This window comes from Capra hircus, chromosome 11 (assembly GCF_001704415.2).
Source record: "Capra hircus breed San Clemente chromosome 11, ASM170441v1, whole genome shotgun sequence".
NCBI classification, from domain to species: Eukaryota; Metazoa; Chordata; class Mammalia; order Artiodactyla; family Bovidae; genus Capra; species Capra hircus.
The window spans coordinates 104,061,075-104,085,104 of NC_030818.1; the positions used below are offsets into that span (position 1 = coordinate 104,061,075).

A 24,030-nucleotide genomic window follows, 5' to 3' on the forward strand; every position below is an offset into this window, starting at 1 on the left:
GGAACGGGAGGCCACAGGGCCAGCAGGGGAGCGTTCCCAGAGCCACATCCCGCATGGCCCGCCCCCAGACAGCCTGCGGCCCAAGGCCTCGGGCAGCCCTGTTCTCACCAGCAGAATCTGCACAGAAAGCTCTCACACTGGTCACTCCGGGAGCCCCCTCGGCTGGGGGACCGCACCCAGGCATAGCCTCGCTGGGCAGGGAGAGGTGGCGGGGTTCAGAGATAGGAGCTGTGGCTCAGGGGTGGATGAACAGGCCCGGCTCCGAGGAGGAAGCAGTCCAGGCCAGTGGTCCTACCCAAGACCCCTGAGCCCCCCACCCTGCCCACTGCTCCCCACACGACCTTCCTCCCCGCCCCACCCCTCTCGAGCGCACAGGGACATCCAGCCCCCTCCCTGCCTCCCTAGAGTATCTGCCTGGGCCTCCACCACCCAGACCCTTCCATCCTGGCTCTGCTCATTCTTCCCGGTCAGCCGCTTCAAATGCCCCCTCCTCGTGAAGGGGCGCGGGCCTCTGCCTGCGAGGGCCTCCATCCCTGCCCTGTTCGCCCACCAGCAGGACTGGTCCCCTGGAGCCCAGCCTCGAGAGGGTGGCACACGGTAGGCGCACACGCCCAGGCACTCTGGGCTCCCGTGGGAACAACAGCGGGACCGCTGCCCACCTCACCCTGGGCAAGGGGCCCTGGCGGTCCAGCTTGGCCACTTGGGAGCACAGAGCTGGACTGTAGCCCTTCTGCACGGCGCCAGCGCTGGGTCTGGAGGTGGCCCCGGGCAGGGAGCACTGGGCTCGGGTCAGCCTTCCAGCCCTGCGGCTGGCTGCTCACCTAGGAGTCAGCAGGGCTGAGGGCCGGGCCAAGCCTCAGGGCCGGGCTCCAGCCCTTGGCTTAATCACTGGGGCCTCAGGGCTGCGCTCCTGGACACCACCCCATGCAAACGCCACGCCCAGACCGCTGCTCAGAATCCTGAGCTGGAGAGACAGGCGGGGCCTGTGAGTGATCAACAGCAGTGCCCCCAGCCTCCCGCGGCCACCAACCCCGCCTGGGGCAGGGCCGACGGCAGGACGGCGCCGCGAGCAGCCCGCATCATGGCGTGGAGGCCAGACCTCCAGGGCTAGGCCGGGGACAGGCAGGCCTCAGTCTTCCTGCCGGTGACCTCACAGCGAAAACGGAGCCCCAGCTGCCCTCAGGGTCAGCAGTGAGGCCTGAGGCTGGTCCCCAGCCCCTAGAGGCCAGCTCTGCTGGGAACTGAAGCCGGAAGGGCCTGGAGACACACCGGGCCCAGGCCCCAGAACCCTGACCCCCAGCTGACTCCTGTGGGAGGAAGGGAGGGTGGGGTCCCAGTTTTACCCCAACAGCAAGAGACCCTGGGCCAGAGAGGCCCTCTCGAGGCCTCAGTCTCCTCTCAATGTGGGGCTGAATCCCTATTCCCGGGGTCCAGGTGAGCTGACCTGTGGGGGTGGGGCTGAATCCCGATTCTCGGGGTCCAGGTGAGCAGTCAGTGAGATGAGCCCTGGGGAGGGCTTGGCCCCATGCGTGTTGCTGCTGCCAGGATGGTGGGGGCGGGGCAGGAAGAGGGGCAGCTCCAGAAAAGCCACAGCGCAGCACGGAACTGCACGCCGTGCTGACTGCACGACGGCCGTGAGGCCAGGGGCACCCAGGAGTCAGCCCACAGCTGGCGACTCTGCCTTCAGGGTCTGCCACTGCAGAGACTGAACAAAGCTACACGCACAAGACAGTAAAACCAAGAGCTTCCTGATGAAGGTGAAAGAGGAGAGAGAAAAAGCTGGCTTAAAACTCAACATCCAGACAACGAAGATCATGGCAGCTGGTCCCTTCATTTCATGGCAGATAGATGGGGCAACAGTGGCAGACTTTATTTTCTTGGGCTCCAAAATCACTGCAGATGGTGACATGGATTAAAAAACACTTGCTCCTTGGAAGAAAAGCTATTACAAACCTAGACAGCGTATGAAAAAGCAGAGACATCACTTTACCGATAAAGGTCCGTCCAGTCCAAGCTATGGCTTTTCCAGTGGTCATGTATGGATGTGAGAGTTGGACGGTGAAGAAAGCTGAGCGCCAAAGAACTGATGCTTTTGAACTGTGGTGTTGGAGAAGACTCTTGAGAGTGCCTTGGACTGCAAGGAGATCCAACCAGTCCATCCTAAAGGAAATCAGTCCTGAATATTCATTGGAAGGACTGATGCTGAAGCTGAAGCTCCAATACTTCCGCCATGTGATGTGAAGAGCTGACTCATTTGAAAAGACCCTGATGCTGGGAGAGATTGAAGGCAGGAGGAGAAGGGGATGACAGAGGATGAGATGGCTAGATGGCATCACTGACTCAATGGACATGAGTCTGTGCAAACTCCGGGAGTTGGTGATGGACAGGGAGGCCTGGGGTGCTGCAGTCCATGGGGTCACAAAGAGTCAGACGTGACTGAGCGATTGAACAACAACAAGTTTACAAGACCCAGGAGAAGGAAGATGGGAAGTGGAGGCAGTGGCTTCCTCCTGCCAGGACCATGGGGGCAGGATGGAGGAGAGCAGCAAGTGGTCACAGGCTTCCTTGCACTCCATGAGCTAGAAGGGTCTAGCTTGGGCGCCAAATATCAAGCTTGTGAGAATTAAAAACAATTTAAAGCTAAATGAATGAATCCATAAAAATAAAAGAAGGCAGAATGATCACCAACAGGGCATAAATGAGGAATGATAAGAGAAGCCAGATGGTTAACTTCAAGAGTCCTCTCTCTCCCATCAAAATACTGCTACAAGTTGCCTGAAAACACACGGCAAGGGTGGTGGGCACCCCGGACCCACGCATGGAGCCAGAGGTGAGGGAGACAGGCAGGCGGCGGGCAGGCCTGGGCCGCACATGCTCACGGGCCAAAGGCTGGACAGGGTGGCGGGCCCTTGGAGGCAGCCTGGCGGGGCAGTATGTCGGTTCACTCCGCCTCTCCCTCAGCACCTGACCTCAGGCCAGCCCTTCAGCCTCTCAGCCTCAGTCTCCCCATCTCTAAAATGGGACACAGCAGCGCCCACTCAGCAGTGTCACACTGGGGGGCAGGGTGAACTCTGGTGGCCAGACATCCTGACTTCACCGACAGGGCAGAGGCTGCAGGAGCCCGTGGGTGACCTGCTGGGTCTCCTTCCCCGGCCACAGCTGCCCCTCTGCTCCAGCCGGACTCCACCCGTCAGCCTGGCTCTGGGGCAAGTGGCACAGAGGGGGGCACAGCCCACCCGCACATTCCCTGCGGCAGCTCAGCAAGCCTCAGGGGCTGCTCGCTGGCACTGACCATCCTGGCCCGTGCTGACCACGGCAGCAGCTGGCGCAGCGGAGGGACTCGACCAAGAGCCCCACGGTGAGAAGGACGGCCCAGTGCCCCGAGGGGGGCTGTCCCTGTGTTACCAAAGCCCTTCTTCAGATGTAGCTTCCCTGGGGGCTCAGCTGGCAAAGAATCCGCCTGCAGTGCAGGAGACCCTGGTTCGATTCCTGGGTCGGGAAGAGCCGCTGGAGAAGGGATAGGCCACCGACTACAGTGTTCTTGGGCTCCCCTTGTGGCTCAGCTGGCAAAGAATCTGCCTGCAATGCAGGAGACCTGGGTTCGATCCCTGGGTTGGGAGGATCGCCTGGAGAAGGGAAAGGCCCCCCACTGCAGTATTCTGGCCTGGAGAACTCCATGGACCGTCCACGGGGCCGCAGGGCCGGGCCCGACCGAGCAGCTTGCACTTTCAGTCTTCCGACGACGAGATGAGCGGGCCTCAGACTTGTCCGGGTGCCGCCTCCACACTCCGCAACTGGAGGTACCCAAAGCCCCGGAAAACCTTTTGCTGATGATGCTGTATCTCAAGGCAGCGTCTCTGATCGGTTGGCCTGGGCAGCTCCCGTGCTGTGGCGGGGGAGACTCGGGCTGTTCCCTCCCACGGCCACAGCTGGGAGCAGAGAGCAGGACTGGCCTGGCCCCAGAGCTGGGCGGGGGGTCACATCCCCCACACCACCAGCCGCACTGGGACATTTTTCAATACGCTCACATGTCTTCCGCACACGGATAAATCCCAGTCAAAACATGACATGCTCTCCTTCCCTGTCTCTGAAAACGAGCCGATAGCGTTACACGGCTGCCCGATAAATGTTTCATGGAGGCACTTGCTGAGAAGGCAGCCTTTGATTGTTTTCCTTGTTACACAGTGAAGCGATCTTCACTCCCTCGAGGGGAGGACAGGCCTGAGGGTGGGGGGAGCTGGGGCTCCAGGGCATGTGGACCTTTTTACAACCCCACCACTGAATGCCGCTGGGGACATGGAGCCCACCAGTGAAGATGCCCCTGTCCACCTACCACCCCTGATAACCGGGGGGCAGGTCCCTGAACCCCAAGCTCCCTGCCAGCCACTGGCCTCCGCCTCGGCCTTCAGGCCTTGACACGCAGGGGCTGTGTGAGGACCAGGTCAGGGTGGGGTGGGGTGTGGCCCGCCTTCAGGAGGGGCAGCTTTGCGCCCCCACACAGAGGGGGCCCGCGTATCTCAGAGCTCACTCCTCGGCAAAACCCACACCCTGGGCTTGAAACAACAGGCATCCATTCTCCCGGGGCGGGAGGCCGGAAATCCTAGATCAGGATGCAGGCAGGGCCAGCGAGCTCTTAGAGGAGGAGCGGCGCCCCGGACTCGCTCAGCTCCTGGTGGTCCAGGCAGCGCCGGGCTGCACAGCGTCAGGCTAGTCTCTGCCTCACCTCCCCGTCCCTGCCCTGTGCCCCCTCCCTCCCCTGTCCCCCATCCCACCCCATCCCCGCGGCCCCCCACCCGGTCCCCAAGTCCTCTGACCCCTGTGGGGGTGAGACGGGCCAGACAGAGCCCCGCCCCCGCCTGCTCCCTCGCAGGGCGGGGCAGGGCGGGGCAGGGCGGGGCGGGGGGCAACCTCACAACGTGCAGCCCCTCTGAGGCACAAGGCGCCCCCCACCCACCCGGTGACAGCCGGTCACCAGCCTCAGATGCCACTTCAGCCCCGAGAGCCTTGAAACAAAACTGACCAGGCCTGACGGCGCCTCCTCCCCCGCCCTCACCTCACCTCCTCCAAGGCCTTCCAGACAGGAGCGCCCTCCCTGCCACTCCTCCCTTCTAGAACCTTCTGTGGATCTCCTCCCCCAGGAACGGTGGGGAACCCTACGGGCACCACTGCCCCGGGAGGTGGGATCCCACATCCCGGTGTGACATGCTCGGGAATGAGGTTCGGGGCGGTGGGGAGGGAAGCGGGGTGACTGCAAACACCAAGCCACAGAGACACACCCCAAAGGGACGGGACGCGTGTCCTGCGAACGTCACTGCAATCCAGTAAGAAGCCAGAGAGCAGGAGGCCGGGCTGGCTGAGGACCAGGGAGCCAAAGACGGAGGCTGGTCCCGGCTCGCAGGAGCGCTCGGGTCCCATGAGGACCCAGAGCCGAGCCCACCACGCGGGCCACACGGGGCTGGTGCAGAGGCCCACTCCCAGGGCCCCACGACGGTCCCGCACTGGATCCTCAGGCCCACGTCCACCGGCCTGCCCAGCGCTAGCGCTGCTCTCACGAAAGCGCCTCAAACAGCTCGGGTTTACTACCCTGCGGATCCGGACATCAGGAGTCTACAGCGGGTCTCACAGACGCAGATCAAGGGGGCGGCAGGGCCGGCTCCTGCCGGGGGCGCGAGGGGAGAGCCTGGCCCTTTCACAGCCTCTAAGATGACCCGCATTCCCTGGCCTGCGGCCACACTCCTCCAACCTCCTTCCCCTGACTCTGACCCTCCTGCCTCCTCCTTACGTTTACAGGTAAAATTCCATCTATAAAACCTGACCTGCAGAGAAGCTTTTCCCAGTCTAGACACAGGGTCTAGGGGCTAGGAGGAGGGTGTATCTTTTGGGGGCCACCTTTCAGCCCACCACAAGGCCGGCAGCCCTTGGGTGTTCACAGGGTGTCCAGGGCGGCTAAAAGCATGCTGCACAGGGCACAGGCTCACAGCAACCTTGGGCGGCAGGGGGACCCTTCCCAGCCACAGACGAAGAGACAGAGGGTCCATGAATATCCTTGCCTAAGACCCCTCAGCAAGCAGGCGGCTGAGAGAGGAGGCCTCCTAAGGCTGAGGGCGCCCTGGTCTCACCATTCAATTTCAGACCCAGAGAGGGTCCGCCCTTTGCCATCTCCTCCTTCCCAGGCACTCAGAGCTGTGATGACCCCCAAACAGGACATCCTGCAATGTGGAGGGCCAGCTCCGGCTGTGACGAGGGCTGGATGACGCCCCATGGACTTCCCCACCATCACTGCTGGCCCCCCAGCCGGCACCGGGGGGGTCTCTTAGATTAAGTTTCCTATTCATCAGCCCCTGAGAAGCATAACTGGGGCTTCTGTGGGAGATCAGCTCACGGCACACGGAGCAAGGGTGGCAAAAAGGGTCATTTTTAAAGGAGCGCGTCGGGCTCCTCTCCAGCCACGAGAGATGCGCGGGAGAGATTCGTTAGGGCTGTGGGCTCCATCTGCGGGTTTTCAAAACAGCAGAGTCTAGTCAGCGGAAGCCCTTTTGCTGATTACCGACACCAGGAAATGCTCTCAAGCGAACAGCACAACCAGGGTCCTGTGTGAGTGCTGGTGGCTCCCGGCCGTCACATCGCCTGTGAAACCCTCGGCCTGCGTGGAGCTGCTCAGATGCGTCCCACTCGGGAGCGGCCAGAGCCCACCTCCCAGGCCCAGGGCGGGGGAGCTGCGGGGCGTGCCGGAGGGCCTGTCCCTGGGCGCTGCGAAGGGAAAGGACCCCGGGGAAGTTCTGGACTGGGGCTCAGACAGGGAGGGAGAAACACTGGGTGAGACAGGGCCCAGGGTACGTTCAGTGATCAGAGCGAGGGGAAGACACAGGCGAGCTCTTCCTGTGAAGGTGCTGTTCTGGTCAGCAGGCCCCGTCCCTGCCTTTGGTCCACAAACACCTTCCCGGCCCCCTCACCTCCCTCCCCCACGTGCAATAAAGGGTTAACACAGCGGCACTAGGCTGGCCACACCCTGTGTGTCCAGGGAAGGTCAGGCTCTGGCCTGGCTCCCGAGAGGGACCTCTGAGCCCTTGGGACAGCCTGCTGATTAAAGAACCTCTGTCTACCTGGGTGGGGGTCGGGGGGAGTGCCCAGGCCAGGCCAGAGGTCTGTGAAATCATGGGGTTTATGGGGGACCTCAGGGCCACAGTATCAGCTAGACCTCTCCAGGGGCTGGAAGCTAAGGTCACCCCCACGGGGGCAGGCCAACGCCAACCTCGGGGTTCAGCCTCACCTCAATGAACCCTGAGATACCCTCCGGGTTTACCCCACTCCCACCAGCTCCACGAGGAGCTGCCCACACGAGGCGTGTAGCCCACCAGACTGGAGCAGCTCTCAGCTGCTCCACAGGCTAGACCGCCGCTCTCTGCTCACTGTCGCCCTAGGGGCTGGGGTCTTCATTCCCCATCCAGGGGGCCACTGTGCCCACATGCTGCCCGGAAGAAAGAGGGAAGAAGGCGCGTTTCCAAGTCCACGGGCCAGCCTTGGAGAGCTGGCCTCTGTCCACCCAGCGCAGGAGCGGCCGGGGAGACACCTGCGCCGTGGGGCAGGGGCCCTGGGACTGCGGGGGCGGAGGGGTCAGGGGAGACGGGGAGACGGAGCTGAGAAGGCCAGGGCACCGCCCGGCCCCTCAGGGACCTCCACACTGATCAGAGGCCATCTGGTCGCTCTCCGGCCCCTCACCACTTTCTAAGCCACCAGCAGACTCCCTGGCCAGCTGTCAGCCCGGGGAAACCGAGGCTCCGGGAGCCAACAGAGAGGGCAGTCATGGCCTTGGCCACGGGCCTCTTGCCCCAGGGCGGGGCATGGGGAGCCTGACACTGCGCTCAGCCCACCAAGGGCCTCGTGCGCCCCAGGAGCACCCCTGCGCTCCCCGACACCAGGCCCCCGACCAGGAGGATGGTTATGAGATGGGAAGAAAAGATCGCACTCTCGCTTTACATGACAAAGCCAATAAAATGACTGACTTCCGTGGCATGAACTCCATTCCCGCCTACATGCACGCACAGACACGCACACAGGTGGGGGACGTGCTGGAACAGGGAGGAAGCACCCAGAACGCCTGTCATCCGGGCTAGTGGGGCAAAGAACGGACGACCGTTTCTGGGAAAAACACAAACAAGAAAACACACGAACTGTCTGTGTATCCAGCAATGACTCACTTTTTAAAACTACACATTTTCAAACAGTCCCGGTTATAGACAAAAGCTACACTGAAAACCAGCTCGCGCAGCTGGGGGCCTCACAGGCAGAGCGACGTTCTAGAACATGGGCCAGGAGGCGGTGCAGGGACTTCACCCTAACGTTATGCTTTACACCCTAAACGTGCCACCAATATTCTCGAATATGTGTTTAATAGCAGTGCAACGACATTTTTAAACAGCCTGTCCCTCATCTGACATTTTTAAAAAATCCTCAATTCAGTGAAACTTCTGAGTCTTTGGAGAACCCAACAGGAAAAGAGGTTCTGGGTGGGTTCCCTGATATTTGCATCTGTTCCCATGACTCTCTGGACCTGGGCGAACAGCCGCACCAAGGGGCCCGCTGCAGTGGGCATCCTGGTTTTGGGACCCTTAGCCCACGAGCGTGCAGGGACCCCCATGACAACACCAGGGGGGAGCCCCCTCCAGAGCTGAACCACTCTCACAAGGTCACCGGTACCCACCCAGGCGAGACCCCCAGGCCCTGCATCCTCAGGAGGAGTCACCTCTGCCCCCGAAACCTCTCTCTCCCACCCCGCTGGCCCACGACCCAGGGACACCGGGGGAGGCAGGCCCTAGGCTTGAACCCCACTGGGTGTGGAAGCTGGTCTCCCTGACCCCAATCTGAGGGTCGGAATCTGCAACGATCAGATCTCACCAGGGGCTGCCCTCCCCTGTCCCATGTGGCTGGCATGCCCCCATCCCCACAGATGCCTCCGCCCCCTCAGTCCCAGGGTCCCCCACTCCCCAACATCCATGTGTCAGAGATCAGACCCCAGCACCACAGAATTCTCTGCACATCCAAGCAGAGTTAAAGCCGAGAGTGGGGAGATTCCTGCCGGGGCGGGGGCGGGAGGGTGGGGGGGCGGCCACAGCCGCAGGCAGGCAGGGCCCCTGGCTCAGCCCCATCTCCACAAACACCGCTACTTCATTGGAGGCAAAACCCAGGTCTGACATGTGGAGAGGGCATTTAGGTAGGCGATGATCTGTGAAAGGATTAATTTGCTGATCTTATTACCTAAATCGAAAGAGATTTTGCAGCCATCAGTAACAGGCTTGCAAGATTTCCCGGGTGTGAGCTAAAGCCTCGCCCCTCCTCCCCACCCCTTCCAGCCGCCACCAACAGGCAACCCAACACACTGAAAATTCATGAGAAAGACCCGGGCCGAGGGTATCTGTTCAAGACTCCAGGATCTGTGACAGGGCAGACATGGGAGGCAAACGAAGACGAAGTGGTGGGCGCCCTGCCGCGCGCTCCGCAAAGCTCACCTGATCCCTTTGTTCTGAGCCAAGTTGTGCAAGGAGAGTCTTGACACGGCGGAGATGACCTGTGAGGAGAGACGAAAAGACGCTTCTGTAATTTCATGAGAAAGCCGGGAGTCATCACAAGACAGTAACGAAGTGCTCTGTGGATGTCGAGAACTGTTACTAAAGCGCTTTTCATCTCAGGAAAAAAATAACAAAAAGCAGAGCATAAGGTCTTTTTAGACAAGACAACTGTTTCGCATTTGCTGTGCAGGGTGCGTCGTTTCGGGGCACTGATGTCTGCTGAGGGCCCCGGAGCCCAGGCCTGGGCTCACAGCCCCTCTGCCATCTCCTGCCCATCGGCCACTCACTGAGTCCCGCCCTCCTCTCCCAGGAGAGGGTCTGCCCCGTCGAGGCCACCGCAGGTGTGCACACACACCACGACCACACAGGGCCGCCCCCCCCCCCGGCTCCTGCTCTGGAAGGCATCGTGTGATTTAATAATAACTCCTGTCATGGTGGGGGCTGACCCATTTCACAGGTGGGGAGACGGAGACCCAGAGATGCCAAGTGACTGCCCAAAGTCACACAGCAGCCTGGAGCGTAGCATAGGTGCACACATCCCAGCAGAGAGCTCCCTTCCCTTCCAGCCCCTCCAATCTTTCCACATGGACCATTTAACCAGATGCCCAGCTAGCTAGGGGGTCAGGGTGTAGAGGGAAAACAAAGAGGCCCAGGTTCCGATCGCACAAGGGGATCCCAGGAGGCTCTCCCTGGATGAACAGATGTGTCAAAGTCCTGGGGTCCCTGCCCCAGCCCGGTCCTGCCCTGTAACCAGCCCCCTCCAGACACACAAGACCCACCCGGCTCCCAGCCTCAGAGGCCTCAACACAGCCAGTCCACAGACCTTCAGATGACCGGGGCAAGCAAGGACGAGGCTCCACAGACAGTCACGGTGAACGGGGGCCAGGCGAGAGCACGGCTGACCCTGAACACAGAGCGTTACATGCTTGAGCGTGACCCGCGGGTCACACAAGCTGCTCACGGTTCCCAGCGGGACTCACGGGGAACCTGCTGTGAGAGACCATGCACCGCGGAGGCAGAGGGACAGGCCTCGACTCCAGGAGCCCCCTGCGTGTGCACAGGTGTGTGCGTGCACGTGTGTGCACACACACGTGCATCGCGGCCTGCGATGACCACTGGCCACACTCACAGACATCCTCAGAAACTGAGCCCAGTGAGCCTTTCATGTGCGTCATCCCGGCGAATCCTCACACCCCTACGAGGCCGGCTGTGTACACGAGGGACTCGGGAAGCCCGAGGCCAGCTCACGTCCCCAAAGCCCCCCACCCGGGACACACGCCTCAGACCTCGTGTGAGGTGGCTCTCCGTCCAGCGGCAATTTTCTAGAAGTGGGGAGAGAACCCCACACTGTACACAAGGGCCCTTTCTCAGCTGGCGAGACGGTGGATCCGGCCAACAAGCCGCGCGCTGTGCGCTGACTTCCGGGAGGGGCTCTGTTTCAGGGGCCGGTTCGCATGGAAGTCATGAATCCAAGGAGCGACAGGCTCCTCCGCGTCTTCTCAGACAAGACTCAATGGGCCGATTGTGCATCTGGCCCAGCCGGGGCCCCCACACTTGTGTGTGCCAAGAGGCCTTTCACATATAACGAGCGACTTGGCTTCTGCTGTTATTCTTGGCTTTAAAGGGCTCTAAATATTTAGGAAGAACAAAAATTAAAGCAATATTGCTCGGTGTCCTTACAGTCACTAGACAGAATGCTGAAAGTATCGGGGCCCAAGGGTTTGGCAACTGGAGGGCACACGTGCCACCCCCCTCCTACGCCTACCGTGGCAGATATCACCAGTCAACTGACGCGCTCCTCCACCCTGAGCCAGACACAACTCAGGATCCTCCGTGCCGAGTCCAAACAAGACACCAGCAACAGGCCAGCATCGGCTCAGAAAACGAAGCCTGTCTGCTGACCTGGGGTCGGGGCCGCGTCTCGTGTGGGCAGAGCCCAGGACAGGGGGAGCTGCCACAGGTGAGCGAGCCGAGGCCAGGAGACGGGCCCGTGTGCCCACGGGTCCTCAGTCTCGGGGGACAAAGCGGCTTCTGCAGCTGCCGTGACCACAGCAAGGCTCGGCCCTGAGCTCTCGGCCGCTCTGCTCCAGGCTGGAGCCTGTCACTAGTGATTAGTGAAGGGCTCTGGATTCCGATCGCCAGACGGGGCCAGCTCCTTAAACGAGGTTAACCGTCCCAGCTCTGCCCAAGGCGCCCTGTCCCTTGCTGGTCCGTCCTGCAAGTCTGTGCAGAAAGGGAAATCTCAGGTCTCACCTGTGGGGGACCTGGCTAGGTGACCCAGGGCCCAGGGCAGGGGCTCCAGGGAGCAGACCCCTGAGAACTGTGGAGTCAGATGAGGGGAGGCGCCCCCATGAAAGTTAAGGGAGCAGGTGTCACGAAGCACCCTAGTGGCTCCCAGAGGCACCTCTGGCCGGTGCCTTCCCCACCCTCGGGTGAGAGCTGGGCTTCCCCAGAGGCATCCCTCTCCCATAATGATCAAAAACTTCCCGCCTCAGAGTCCCTGCCAGCTCCTCTGAAAACACACATGTCAAAGGATGACATCTCCCCAACTTCCATCCCCCCTTCTCGTCTGCATCCCTGCATCCCTGGTAACGAGTGAAAAGACACACAGCTGCTCGTCTTGCCCCCTCCCTCCCTCCACACAAAAGGCTCAGACTCCTGGCCTCAGCGAGCCAGCAGCAGCTCCCGCGGGGCCCACGGAGCCTCAGCCCCGGGCGAGCAGAGGCACGTGTGTGCAAAGGCCGGGCAGGGAACCCGCGGGAGGAGGGTGTGTGCCCACGGGGACCAGCCGCGCCGGGAGCGGACAGCCGCATGCCAGCTCCCCAAAGCCACAGGTGCCTGCTGTCCTCTCGCGTCTGCCTCCCGCTCGCCCGTCACCTGCAGGGCTTCAGCCCCTTCACTTGAAGGAAGAAGGGTGCTGGTGATAGCGCAGAGCCTGGGGCCCGAGGCCTGGACCCTGGACGGCAGTCTCACCGGGCCCCACCGGGCGCGGACTGCTCAGACCCCGAGGCGGCGCCCCGCCAGCCTGCATCCGGGCAAACAGACTGCCAGACACTGGCCAGTCGGCTTCCTCGCGTTCATGGGAGGAGCTTTAGAATGGAGGCTCCCAGGCTCTGCCCGGAGGGTGGTCGCTCCTCAGAAGGTGCCCCCTACGGAGCAGGCATGGGGCGAGGTGGGGGCGGGGACCGGAGTGGTCTGGGATGCAGTCAGATGGCCTGCACCATCCTGAGTTTGCATCCGGCCCCCAGCCTCAGTCTGCCCGCCTGTGAAATGGGAACGGGCGCACCCCTCCCGTGAGACTGCTGGTCTCGCTGGAACGTGTGCCAGGCGTCTGGCCTGCAGCAGCGCGTTTGCACGACCAGGGGTTGAGGAGGTCCAGGCGCTGGTTTAGGGTTGACTCACCCCTCCTACTTGGGCTTCCCGGGTGGCTCAGCAGTAACGAGTCTGCAGCGCAGGAGACGCAGGCTCGGCCGCTGGGTGGGGAAGGTCCCCTGGAGGAGGGAACGGCACCCACTCCAGTATTCTGGTCTGGAGAATCCCATGGACAGAGGAGCCTGGCGGGCTACAGCCCACGGGGTTGCAAAGAGTCGGATGTGACTGAGTGACTTAGCACCCACACAAGAACCTTGCCCTCACTCGGACGAAAACACGGGAAGAGGGGAAAGGTCTGGTTCCAGGCTCGGGGCTTACAACTTTGTTGTGACTTCAAAAGAGAAGTTCAGGATGAGGGCTGAAAAGGCAGAGACCAAAGGCCAAGGGAGGACAGACAGACAGAGGGGGTGGGGACTCTGCCTTTCAAAGGCAGCATCACTCAGAGGCCAGGGGAGACGGGGTGGAGACCCAGAGGCCTCCAGGCAGGCCTGGACTCCGCAGCCCCTTGCCAAAGCCTCTGTTGAAACCTGGGGAAAAGCAGTCAGAGACCAGCCTTGCAGCTAGGCCCTGAGAGGCAGAGTCAGCTGCAGGCTGCCCAGCTTGCCAGCCCTCCTCTGCTCGGGTCCCTGGGCTGCAGCAGTCAGTTTCCCGGTGGGGCAAGGGCTCCAGCTCCGGGAAGGACTCGCCTCCGACCTCTCCAGGGCAGGGTCTGCAAACTGCAGGCGCTGACCTGCTGGTGAGGCATAAACTCAGACAGGTCCTAAGGGCCTTTTTTTCACTGAAGTAGGATGAGACAGGAACAGACAAGACAAGACAGACAGTATCGGAAAAGAGAAGTCAGGGACTTTATTTTCAGTCTGGAGGAGTCGAGTGACTTGCTCACTCATCAAACATTCAACGTGCCCTGCGAAGTGCCAGCCGCGGGCCTTCTGGCCAGGCCGTAACAGAGGATGGGTCGGGTTCAGGGACATTTTTGGAGCTCCAAGAGCCCCAGGAGGCTCCCTCCCAGCAGATGGAGTGGGCCAACACTGTGCCCCCATTTTACAGACAGGAATCGAGGCCCAGGGACCCACAAACTCACTCAAGGTCACACTGCAGCAGCTACCACATCTGACCTTCAAAACAGGCTCCGAGCTGCCTCTTAACAGACGAGTTCATGTGATGGCCTAAGGACAGTGACTGCAAGGGTGCTCAGAGAGTGGGGATATGGGTGAGCGGATAAGCAGAGAGGTGGGCGGGCGGGTGGATGGTGTGTGGTCGGAGGGAAGGACGGATGGACAGATGGGTGGAAGGATGGATGGACGGATGGGTAGATGGACAGACAGGATCCACAGCAAAGGTTCCGATGAGAACCTGCCTCCCAATCCTACATCTTAACTGTAGGAACGTGAACTATCATCTATCAAGCCCTCACCAAGTGCCGAGCAACACACTGATGAACACGACGCAGACATGTTCCTGCATGTAATCTCTCTCCCCACTCTCCACACATCAGACGCAGACACTGGGGACTCGAGGGAACGAGGGCCCTGCCCCAGGTCTGTGCTGGCCGCTGCCGTGCTCCCATCACGGGAGCCAGCAGCGGGCAACGAAACCCCGAGCTCCTCTTCCAGGCCCCCTGCACGTCTCCCAGCCTCCCCTGCAGTTACTGAGGTCCACCCCATGGGAGCAGACCTCCCAGGGGCTACTCTCAGGCACGGCTCATGAAGCTTCCCTGCTTCTGGGGCAACCTCGAAAGCCTCAGGTTAGAGGTGGCAAAGCCGCCATCACACTGGGTCCCAGAAGGTCTGCACGGCACAAGGGGCCACGTACGCACGCAAGTGCGCACGCACTGCACCCCGGGCCCTCCCTGAACGGTCCTGCCGTCTCCCGTGGAAGCCGGCCCAGGCCAGGTGCCGCCTGCCCTGACACTGCTCTCACCAGACCGCGCGCCACTCTGCCCTGGGCTCCACAGCGCCGGGCTCTCGAGTTGCGGGATCTCAGTTCCCAACCAGGGACTGAGCCCACAGCCCTGAACTGCAAGGTGGATTCTCAAGCACTGGGCCACCAAGTCCCTGCCCTGCAACTTAGGACCTGAGCTGAGGACCCCACAGGGATGATCCAGAGGATGGCCAGGGACACACCTCGGCCTTTAGAAGGGCCGGCTGCCCAGTCTCTGGTCAGCTGGCGAGTGGGCAGGTCTGCCAGCCCCGCGTGGTCAGGGGGGCGCCCCGCCGTTCTGAGGAATCACTAAGTGGGAACGGCACAGACCAGGGAAGACCCCCTTATCAGCCAGGACCAGGCATCGCAAACACGCAGCAGCACCTCGGAGCCAACCGGGCGAGATGATCAAGCTCATTTAAATACGTTGCCCCGGAAACTCCCTATCTGTGGGGGAAATCCACAGCCAACGAGGCTGCATATTCAGGAGCAAATCATTATAAATGGCGTTCTCCAGCTCAGCCGGCGGCGACCTGCTTTTTCTCTTTTCACGTTGAAAGCAAGGTCAGAGACACGGGTGCCTCTGCCTTCAGATGACAAGCGGCGGCAAGGAGGGACTGCGGGCACCCACGCTCGTGTTCAAACGCCGCCTCCAACAGGCCGGGAAACAAAAGCCGGTGGGACCCGGTCATCTCAGCCACCACCCGCGGCACATCAGCACCCGGGGGCCCTACAGATGCGGTCTTCCTTCAAGGGAGCCAGAAGGAGGCTGGGAGATGGGAGGGGGCCGGACTCCAGGCCCCAAGACAGCGAACAGCAAAATGAAGCCCACTAGTGGGGCCAGGTGACCAGTAGCAAGGGAGGGCAGTCTGCTGGTCCTTAGGGGGTCGGAGCTTCAGGGTGACTTAGGAGGCACAAAAAAGGCTAACGAGAAAGAAAAGTCTATCAACGTCTCGGAACTGGACACTGCTTTGTCCTGCTCTTGAACTGGGCTTCCAGCGAGACTTGAAACCACTCCCCGCGTCTAGCTTCCTCATTTGGTGGGTCCAGATCAAGAAAAGACGCTCAAATGCAGGGAGAAGACACCACCCTGAGCCTCGGGACCAGCGGCAAGAGTCTCTACGCCTCGAGCTCTGCAGGTGCTGACGTCTGTAACAGGGACAGAGGGCTGAATGCCGACGTGCGGGACCCCTGAGCCGGGCGCCCTGCGGGGTCTGAGCCGGCGGCCTCGCAGGCCCCTGCCCGCGGCGCACTTCCAGGGCAGTCAGCCTCTGCATGCCTCGGTCTCTCCGTGTGTGGACCCGGCTGTCTCCACAGCCACCCGCCAGAGGGGCTGCTCGTCTCTGCAAGGTGAGAAAACTGAAGCCCAGAGGGTACGGCGACGTGACCGGGTCCTCACCGCTGGGGTCAGGGATCACGCCGGAGTCGGGCTGTGAAACACACAGGAGGCCCCGCGAAAGCAGGGACACCAAGCATCTGTCCTCGCCGCCTCCCCCGGGCCAGGAGAAAGCCCGAACCCCCGCTCACCCCGGGCGGGTGGTCACGGGGGACAGGCTGGCTCCGCTGCCAACTCCGTCCCTCCCCCAACCATCCGCCCCACTCCTCGGGCCCCAGTTTCCTGCTGGGAATGAGGGGCTGCAACCTGGTTACCCTGAGGGCTCAGATCATGTCTACGAGTCCTCAGCACAGCCAAAGGAGGGGCCGAGCAGAAGCCCCCAGGGACGCCACAGCTGTGAGCAGCCCTGGGCCAGGAGCGTGGAGAGGCGAACGGCCCGGGGCCTTGGAGACCAGCTGACCGCCACACTGAGCCCAGGAAGGGCGAGGCGCAGGGGGCAGGGGCCACGGCATTCCGCCCTGTGTCTTCGGCCCCCAGCACCCACACCTTCTTTGTGTCTCTGAGGCCACGCGGGGTGGGGGGCTGAGGTTTACCATCCCCTCCGTCCTGACACCCTAGGAAGAGCTACAAGAGGAGGGCTGAGCGGCAGACCCCTCTCCCTGGCGCCACCCCCTCCTGGCGCCACCCCCTCCTAAGCTGCGGGCTTAGCCAGTGTGCAGGGGTGCCAGCCCAGCCCCCGGCACCTCGAGGAGAAGCAGTCCTAGGACCAGTCGAGGCAGGAGAGGCCAGGAGCAGCGCTCGGTACGCCTGGGAGCCAGGACAGAAGAGGCTGGGAGGGAGCTGGATCCAGGTGTCCTCAGGGGGCACAGTGAGGGGCAAGGAGAGGGTGGAGCGCCCAGAGCCCCCATCGCGGGATCCCTGCCACAGACAGTGTACGTCCAAGGGCTCCGGGAACTGGCCGTCTGTGGTCCGTGATCCGCAACGTCCGGGCACAGGACTGGGAGGACTGCGGCGGAACCCGAACTAGAGCTCTTCCCAACCAGGAAGGTTTGCGGGAATCAGCCAGGAAAACGCAAGTCTGTAACAGAAGGAGCTCAGCAACCATCTGGTCCAAAGTCTTCACTCTGCAGACAGGAAACCTAAACCCCGGCTTGGGAGACAGAAGCAATTGGCAAAGGCCACCCAGGACCTCCAGGCAGACCCAGCACAGGAAGCAGGGGTCCTGTCTGGAGCGCAAGGCCCTGCTCTGACTGGCCTCGTGGCAGCCACTGCGGACGTGTGTCCAGCCCTGCCCCGGTCAAGTCTTTATGAGGCTCATTCCTATTCGACGATTCAAACCTCCCCCTCCTCCTCCTCGAAGGCAATGGCAGCCCACTCCAGTACTCTTGCCTGGAGAATCCCGGGGACAGGGGAGCCTGACAGGCTGCAGTTCGTGGGGTCGCTAAGAGTCGGACACAACTGAGCGTCTCCACTTTCATGCACTGGAGAAGGAAACGGCAAACCACTCCAGTGTTCTTGCCTGGAGAATCCCGGGGACAGGGGAGCCTCGTAGGCTGCCGTCTATGGGGTCACAGAGTCGGACGCGACTGAAGCGACTTAGCAGCAGCAGCAGCTCCTCCTCCCCGCTACTTCCACCAGGAGACATTTCTGCAATCTTCCCATTTCATGGAGGAACAATTGAGGCTCAGGATTCACGGCTGAAAGGGGCTGAGCAGAGGTGGACACAGCTCATCCATCTGCCTGCGGGACCCCAGATCTTCAGCCCGGCCCCGCCCCGAAACCTGGGCTCATCCAGCCCTGATCACAGGCCAACAGACGCCAGCCTCGCCTCCAGGCATGAGAGCAGGGCTGCTAAGTGAGGCCCTGAGGCTCCTGAAGCTGAAGCTCCAATCCTCTGGCCACCTGATGCGGAAAACTGACTCATTGGAAAAGACCCTGATGCTGGGAAAGATTGAGGACAGGAGGAGAAGGGGGCGACAGAGGATGAGATGGTTAGATGGCATCACCGATGCGATGGATAAGAGTCTGAGTAAACTCCGGGAGGTGGTGATGGACAGGGAAGCCTGGAGTGCTGCAGTCCACGGGGTCGCAAAGAGTCGGACGAGACTGAGCAACTGAACTGAACTGAGGTTCCTGGGGGCCAGGAAGCGCGTCAGACCACAAGGAGGCTTAGGGAGCTGGAGGAGTGGGTCGCTCTGGCCACTCACCGTCTGTGAATGCGCTTCCCCTCCCCCTCGACACCCCTCCCCGCTATCACAGCTGCTACGACTGACGGTGCGGCAGGAAGAGGAGGGGGCTGGGCCTGCCCTGACCCAGCTGGCAGGTAAGAGGTGAGCCGAAGGCATGTCAAAACGTGGGCGGCATCTCAGACCCAGCCGCAGACAGGCAACAGCACGGCTCCCCGCTGATCCGAGGCGAGGCCGCCCAGCGGCGTGAGTCACTGCCCAGAAGGCACCAGAGCCCCAGGGGGAGGACGAGACGCCCCGCCCAGGCCTGGGACGCCACACGCTTTACAGAGTAGCACGGGGAGGCGGAAGGACGCCCAGCCCCAGGCGAGGGCCTCCCCCCACCAAAGGCCCCCACTGCACTTTCCCTTCTCTCATCCTGGGGAACCGAGGGGCCAGGCGGCAGGCGTCTACACAGCCTGCTCCGGGAGCGGGTCCCCATGGCCCCGCCCAGCTGCGACTGCCTGCTGTTACGTGAATTCCTGCCTCGGCACGGGTGGTTTGTCTCCAGCACAATCCCACGGGGTCAGGACCATCGCCCCGCCTTTCGAGATGAGGAAACCACAGCCTCGACAGGCGCCCTTACTTGCCGGGGACCACCTGGAAGAGGCAGCCAGGCTGGCTACGCCCAGGCCCCTCTGAGAGGCGGAACCTGCACCTGCGTCTGCCCTCCATCCTCACACTTGGAAGAGTTGCTGAGAAACAGGGAGTGGACCCTGTCTTCCTCCATCCCCTCCCAGAACCGCAGCTGGGGGCACCGGGTGCTGGGGAGGAGGCTGTCCCCAGCGCACAGACCCACGGGTGCCAGACTGCAGTCCCCGAGGCTGGGGACCCACACCCCCGGGCAGCCTGGCCCTGCCGCTGAGGGTCAACCCATGAGCAGCGCGCAGAGTCACACCAGCCTCACAGGGCCTCCCTGAAGAAGCCAGCACGGAAGTGGGCCCAAGCCCTGACCCCCAGCTTGAGCCCCGACCCCCGGCCCGAGCCCTGACCCCCGGCCTGATCCCTGACCCCGGGCCCGAGACCTGACCCCCGGCCTGAGCCCTGACTCCTGGCCCGAGCCCTGACCCCAGGCCCGAGCCCTGACCCCCGGCCCGAGCCCTGAGCCCCAGCCCAATCCCTCACCATGAGTATGGTGCTGGGCTGCAAAGTTACCCGCCTGGCTCACTGAATCCTCAGCCACATGAGAAGGTGATACTGTGCCCCGTGTCAGATAGAGAGACCGAGGGTCAGAGTGGTCAGCTTCACACTAACAGAGACAGCCGTGAGCCTGCCTGGTGACAGCCCCAGCCCCCAGTCTAGGCCTGACCCAGGAATGCCCCGCCCCCGCCGCGGCACTTCTGGCTCTCGGGCTCTGGGCCCCATCCATCAAACCCCCGGCTGCTAATGGGGACGCGGTGATAGCAGCCATTACCTGGAGAGGGCCGGTGCGTTTCAGAGCTGCTTCACTGCCCTCCCTGATTAATGGCCATTTTAATGGGAAGGGGAACAAAAATTGTATCTTTCACACCATGGCAATAATTTTTCAATATACACACTTATCTCTGAAGTGATGGCTTAGTAACTCCGTTATTAACTGCTAGCATAACCCCAGTGCCCCGAGCAGCGTGGATCTCTCCAGCCTCACCCGCTCCTTGCTTCTGACGCCAGCGCCTGAAGAGCCTTGGGGGCTCTGGCCACCCTGCAGTGTTTTCCCTACTTTCTCCCTGGGCTTTCTGACAGCAAAGGAGGGCGCGGCCCTGCCCCCAGCTCCTGGAGCAGGGCAGAGCTCTGCCTGCCCTGCGTTCACACCCCCAGCTCTGCTGATATCCCGCAGGAGGGGAAGCAGGGATGTCGGGGGTGACTGCTGGCACTGCAGCAGCCATGGAGCTGTGTGAGGATGGTCCTGAGCAGCTACACAGGTTAGGGGACAAAGTGCAAGCCCAAATGTGTTCGTGGCTAGGTGGGTGTTTTGGGAACAATCTGATAGCACTGAGCCTTCAGAAAGGTCATGCTGAGGCTGACAAATGACAGTCCCTGTCCATTCCCAGTGGAGAAGCGAACGCTGAGTGTGGCTGAGCCCCAAGCTCCCCACCTGAGGAACAGGGGCAACACACACCCTCATGGCTGAGGAGGCCCCCTGCGCTTCGGGTACAGTCACAGCCACAGTCGTCACTCCCGCCCCTCCGGGGGTGGCCCCCCGCTTCCACATCCCCAAGTCCACTGTGGCGGTCCGTCACTGGACAGCAGTCAGCCTTCACTATGGGCTGGATCTCTGCATCCCCCCAGAATTCATGCACAGAAGCCCTCCTCCCCGACGCATTTGTTGCTAGAGGTGATTAGGTCATGAGGGGGGAGCCCCGTGGAGGGGATTAGCGCCCTCAGAAAAAGAGAGTGGAGAGAGACGTTCTCTGCTTCTCGCCAACACCTGGGGACACAGAGACAGTGTTCACAGCATCCCGAGCTGATGAGACGACCCCGAGGAGACGGTCCTGCAGACTGTGCCCCCAGCCAGCCTGTCCCCAGGAGGGTAGGGAGGGGTTTTCCAAACGGGTCCACAGAGCCGCAGGCAGGGGTGGGGAGGAGCTGAGGGCAGCCACTGACCATGGGCTGTGGGGTGCCCACTTCCCTTGCTCATGTGTCCTGCAAGAGGGAGCTGGGCTCGGGGCCTCTGCCCAAGGTCTCCCCGCTGCCCTGGCCAGGCGCACCCCACCCCCATCCCAGGGTTCCTGTGGCAAAGCCTCCCACGGGGGCAGAGGGCTAGGCTTGGCGCCACTAAACCCGGCTCCATATCCAGCTGCAGAGAGTCCCCGCAATCCCGGCGACGCCCTCAGCTCTCGAGGGTCCCAGGCCCTCGTCTGTAACGTGGCAACGATGACACAGCAGGGGTTCTCCCTCCTCACCCACACGGTCAACAGGGCTCAGCAAGCGGCAGGACATGCCAAGCCCTGTGGAGGGATGAGAGGTCACAGGGAGCTTCTGGAGCTCACAGGACCCAGCGTGTGCTCAGTGTTGCAAGGACAAGCGCACCAGCAGGAGACTAACCGAGCTGGGGGGCAGGGGGCATCAGGGAAGGCTTCCTGGAGGAGGTGCCACTCAACCTCAGACCTGAGGCACGAACAGGACGTGGCGGGGTGACAGGCTAGCGTGTGTCACAGTGAATGAGGGCGCCCTGCCCACAGGACAGCCTGGTGCCTGACACTGTGGCGTGCAGCCAGCTCACCCCAACCATGAGGAACCAGAGTCAGCACAAGACCCCTGCAGCCCGGCATCTTTGTGCAAAGGAAACCCTTGGAGGGAAAGAAGCCTACGGTGACTCTCCCTCCCTTGCGTGTGCTGACGGAGGAAGCAGCTGGAAAACGAGCCGAGCTCCAGACTGCGCCCCCCAGTGTGGCCTCCTCTCGACTCCTGTTTACTCCTGGCCCATCGGGGCCTTCCCGCACCAGCCAATGCACGGATTCTCTTCCCATTAATACTTGCGAGTAGGCTTCAAAGATGCTTTTTTTCCCCAGAATGGATTCTCCGTGACCACAAGAGAGTAGCTGGCCTGGAGTGGAGGAGACAGAGCTGTTGCCTGTTGGGGGAGGTGAGCAAGGACTCACCAGTGCCCCAATGCCCCAGCTCGGCCTCCACAGCCGGCCTCACGAGGGCCGTGCGAGGGATGCTGGCCCCAGCAGGAATCCGGTCTTTAAAATGCCTGTCTCACCCCAGGGGAGTCCACGGGCATGTGAAAACCAGATGCCACGAGGGGCCCTATGGGGCCCTGGCACAGAGAAGGACACGCGGGAGTGCCAGGAAGAGTAACAGAGCCGGGCCTTCGGCTTCGCTAACGCTCCCCGCTGGCTGATCAACGGCCGCCAACGTCCTGAGCTGGAGGAGGAGGAGGACGCCAAGGGGACACCCTGGCTGCGGGGGATGGGAAGTCCATCCTCTCAATTTTCTGTGACTCTAAAACTGTCCTGACAGCAGCGTCTGTTTGAGGGGAGCTGCCCTTTGGCTGGGGTGCAGCGGGCAGCCCACTTGGCCCCCTTGCCTGGCAGTTCTCCAAGACTCTGGTTGTGGAAATGGGGTTGGGAGGCAGATGAGAACTCGGGGCCTGGATCCCTGAGGGTCCCTCCACGCAGGTGTCGGTCCCCAGATGCTCCTGTGATAGAAGCTGCAGCCCCATGCCCAGAGGGGCCGCGGTTCAGGCACATCACCAAGCTGCCTGGGGTGGCCAGGCCAGGCCCTGAACCCAGTCCAGCGGGCTCTTTCCACCAACAGCGTGGCTGGAAGAATTACATGCCCATCAAACTGCCTCCAAGACAGCGGGCTCCAGACACCAAAGGGCACAGCCCTCCACAGGCCGGAACCCTTGTCTGCAAGTGGATGACCCGCGACAAGGCCCGTCTACACCTGTTCTGGGTTGTTCCGTATCCACGAGCTTCCTCCCCAGAAGGATGCTTGCCAGCAGCACGGAGGTAAAGGAGCTGCCCAGGTCAAGAACTCCGGGAACCCAGCCCCCATTAGGGGGCACCGCTGACAGTCTGGGGGTAGGGGCAGGACAGAGAAGGACCCACTGCCGGGTGAGCCCACCATCAGCCCAGCAGAACCTGCCGGGGTCCCAGTGGCCCGTGAGGGCGGCCTGGAAGCCACACAGGACTTCCAGCCGCCACCCCCCACCCTCCGCCACAGTGCATCTAACACCTAAGTGTATAATTCAACATTCGATGTTTCCATCCCAGACCGGAATTAATTATTTATCGTCCTATCAAAAACAATTCTATCTTCTGCACTGATTGAGATGTGGCAGCCCCTCCCCCGCCCTGGCTGGCATCCCAGCAGAGCCGGGGAAGGCGGGTCAGGCCCCCAGCAGGCACTCGAAGAACACCTGTGATGTGCCCGACAGGCCCTGCTCCCTGGGGTGGAGCCGGGGCCAGGGTCACCACGTGGCGTCTGGTGCCCAGCAGGTGCCCAGATTGCATTGGGGGTTCCAGGCAAGGACGTGAGGATTTCAACCTATCCCAGCCCCTTAGCTGCTCCCTCCCGGGATGATGCATCGTGAGAGACACGGAGCAAGGAGGAGCCGGTGGACGTGGGGGCCACTGGCGCAGATGGAGGGTAAGGCCTCTCACAGATTTTACTTGCGGCCGACAGAGCCCGCAGCCCTCTCCTCCTGGGATCAGCTAGGCCCTCCCCTCTCCTGGGCACAAGCCAGCTCCAGTCCTGGCCTTTGCCGAAGTCCCCACCGCTCCCCACTGGCTACCCCTCCCGCACACCTCCCAGGTGTCTTCACACCGCCCCTCCAGGTGCAAGGGGCTGGAGTAGACGCGGCCGGGGCTGGAGTAGACGCGGCCAGGCCTGGCAACTGCGCAGGGCCAGCTAAGGGGCTGGGACTTCCTAAGAGGTCCTGGCAAGACCCCCAGGGAGAAGGAGGGCAGGGCAGAGAAGAAAGACCCAGAGCAGGGAGGCCTCAGGCCCCTGCCAAGGGGAGGCCCTCCCCAGCCCATCCGTGCCCCTCACACCTTGACTCGGGCTCTGGCATCCAGAACCAGGACAGACAGCTCTCTGGAGTTGTGAGCGCCTGGAGAATGGTCCCTGGCACGGCAGCCACAGGACACAGTAAAGGTCGTAAGGACAAAGATCTGCCATC

General features: G+C 62.0%; 1 protein-coding gene across 4 annotated transcripts in view; it reads right to left on the reverse strand.

Moving 5' to 3' along the window:
* Nucleotides 1-24,030, reverse strand: part of VAV2 (vav guanine nucleotide exchange factor 2) — a 177,850-nt gene that overhangs the window by 66,704 nt on the left and 87,116 nt on the right. For all 4 annotated transcript variants that reach the window (XM_018056168.1, XM_018056170.1, XM_018056169.1 and 1 more), the window contains exon 3: nt 9,507-9,565. In XM_018056168.1, coding sequence (XP_017911657.1) covers nt 9,507-9,565 — 59 coding nt within the window. The remainder of the gene's footprint in view (nt 1-9,506; nt 9,566-24,030) is intronic.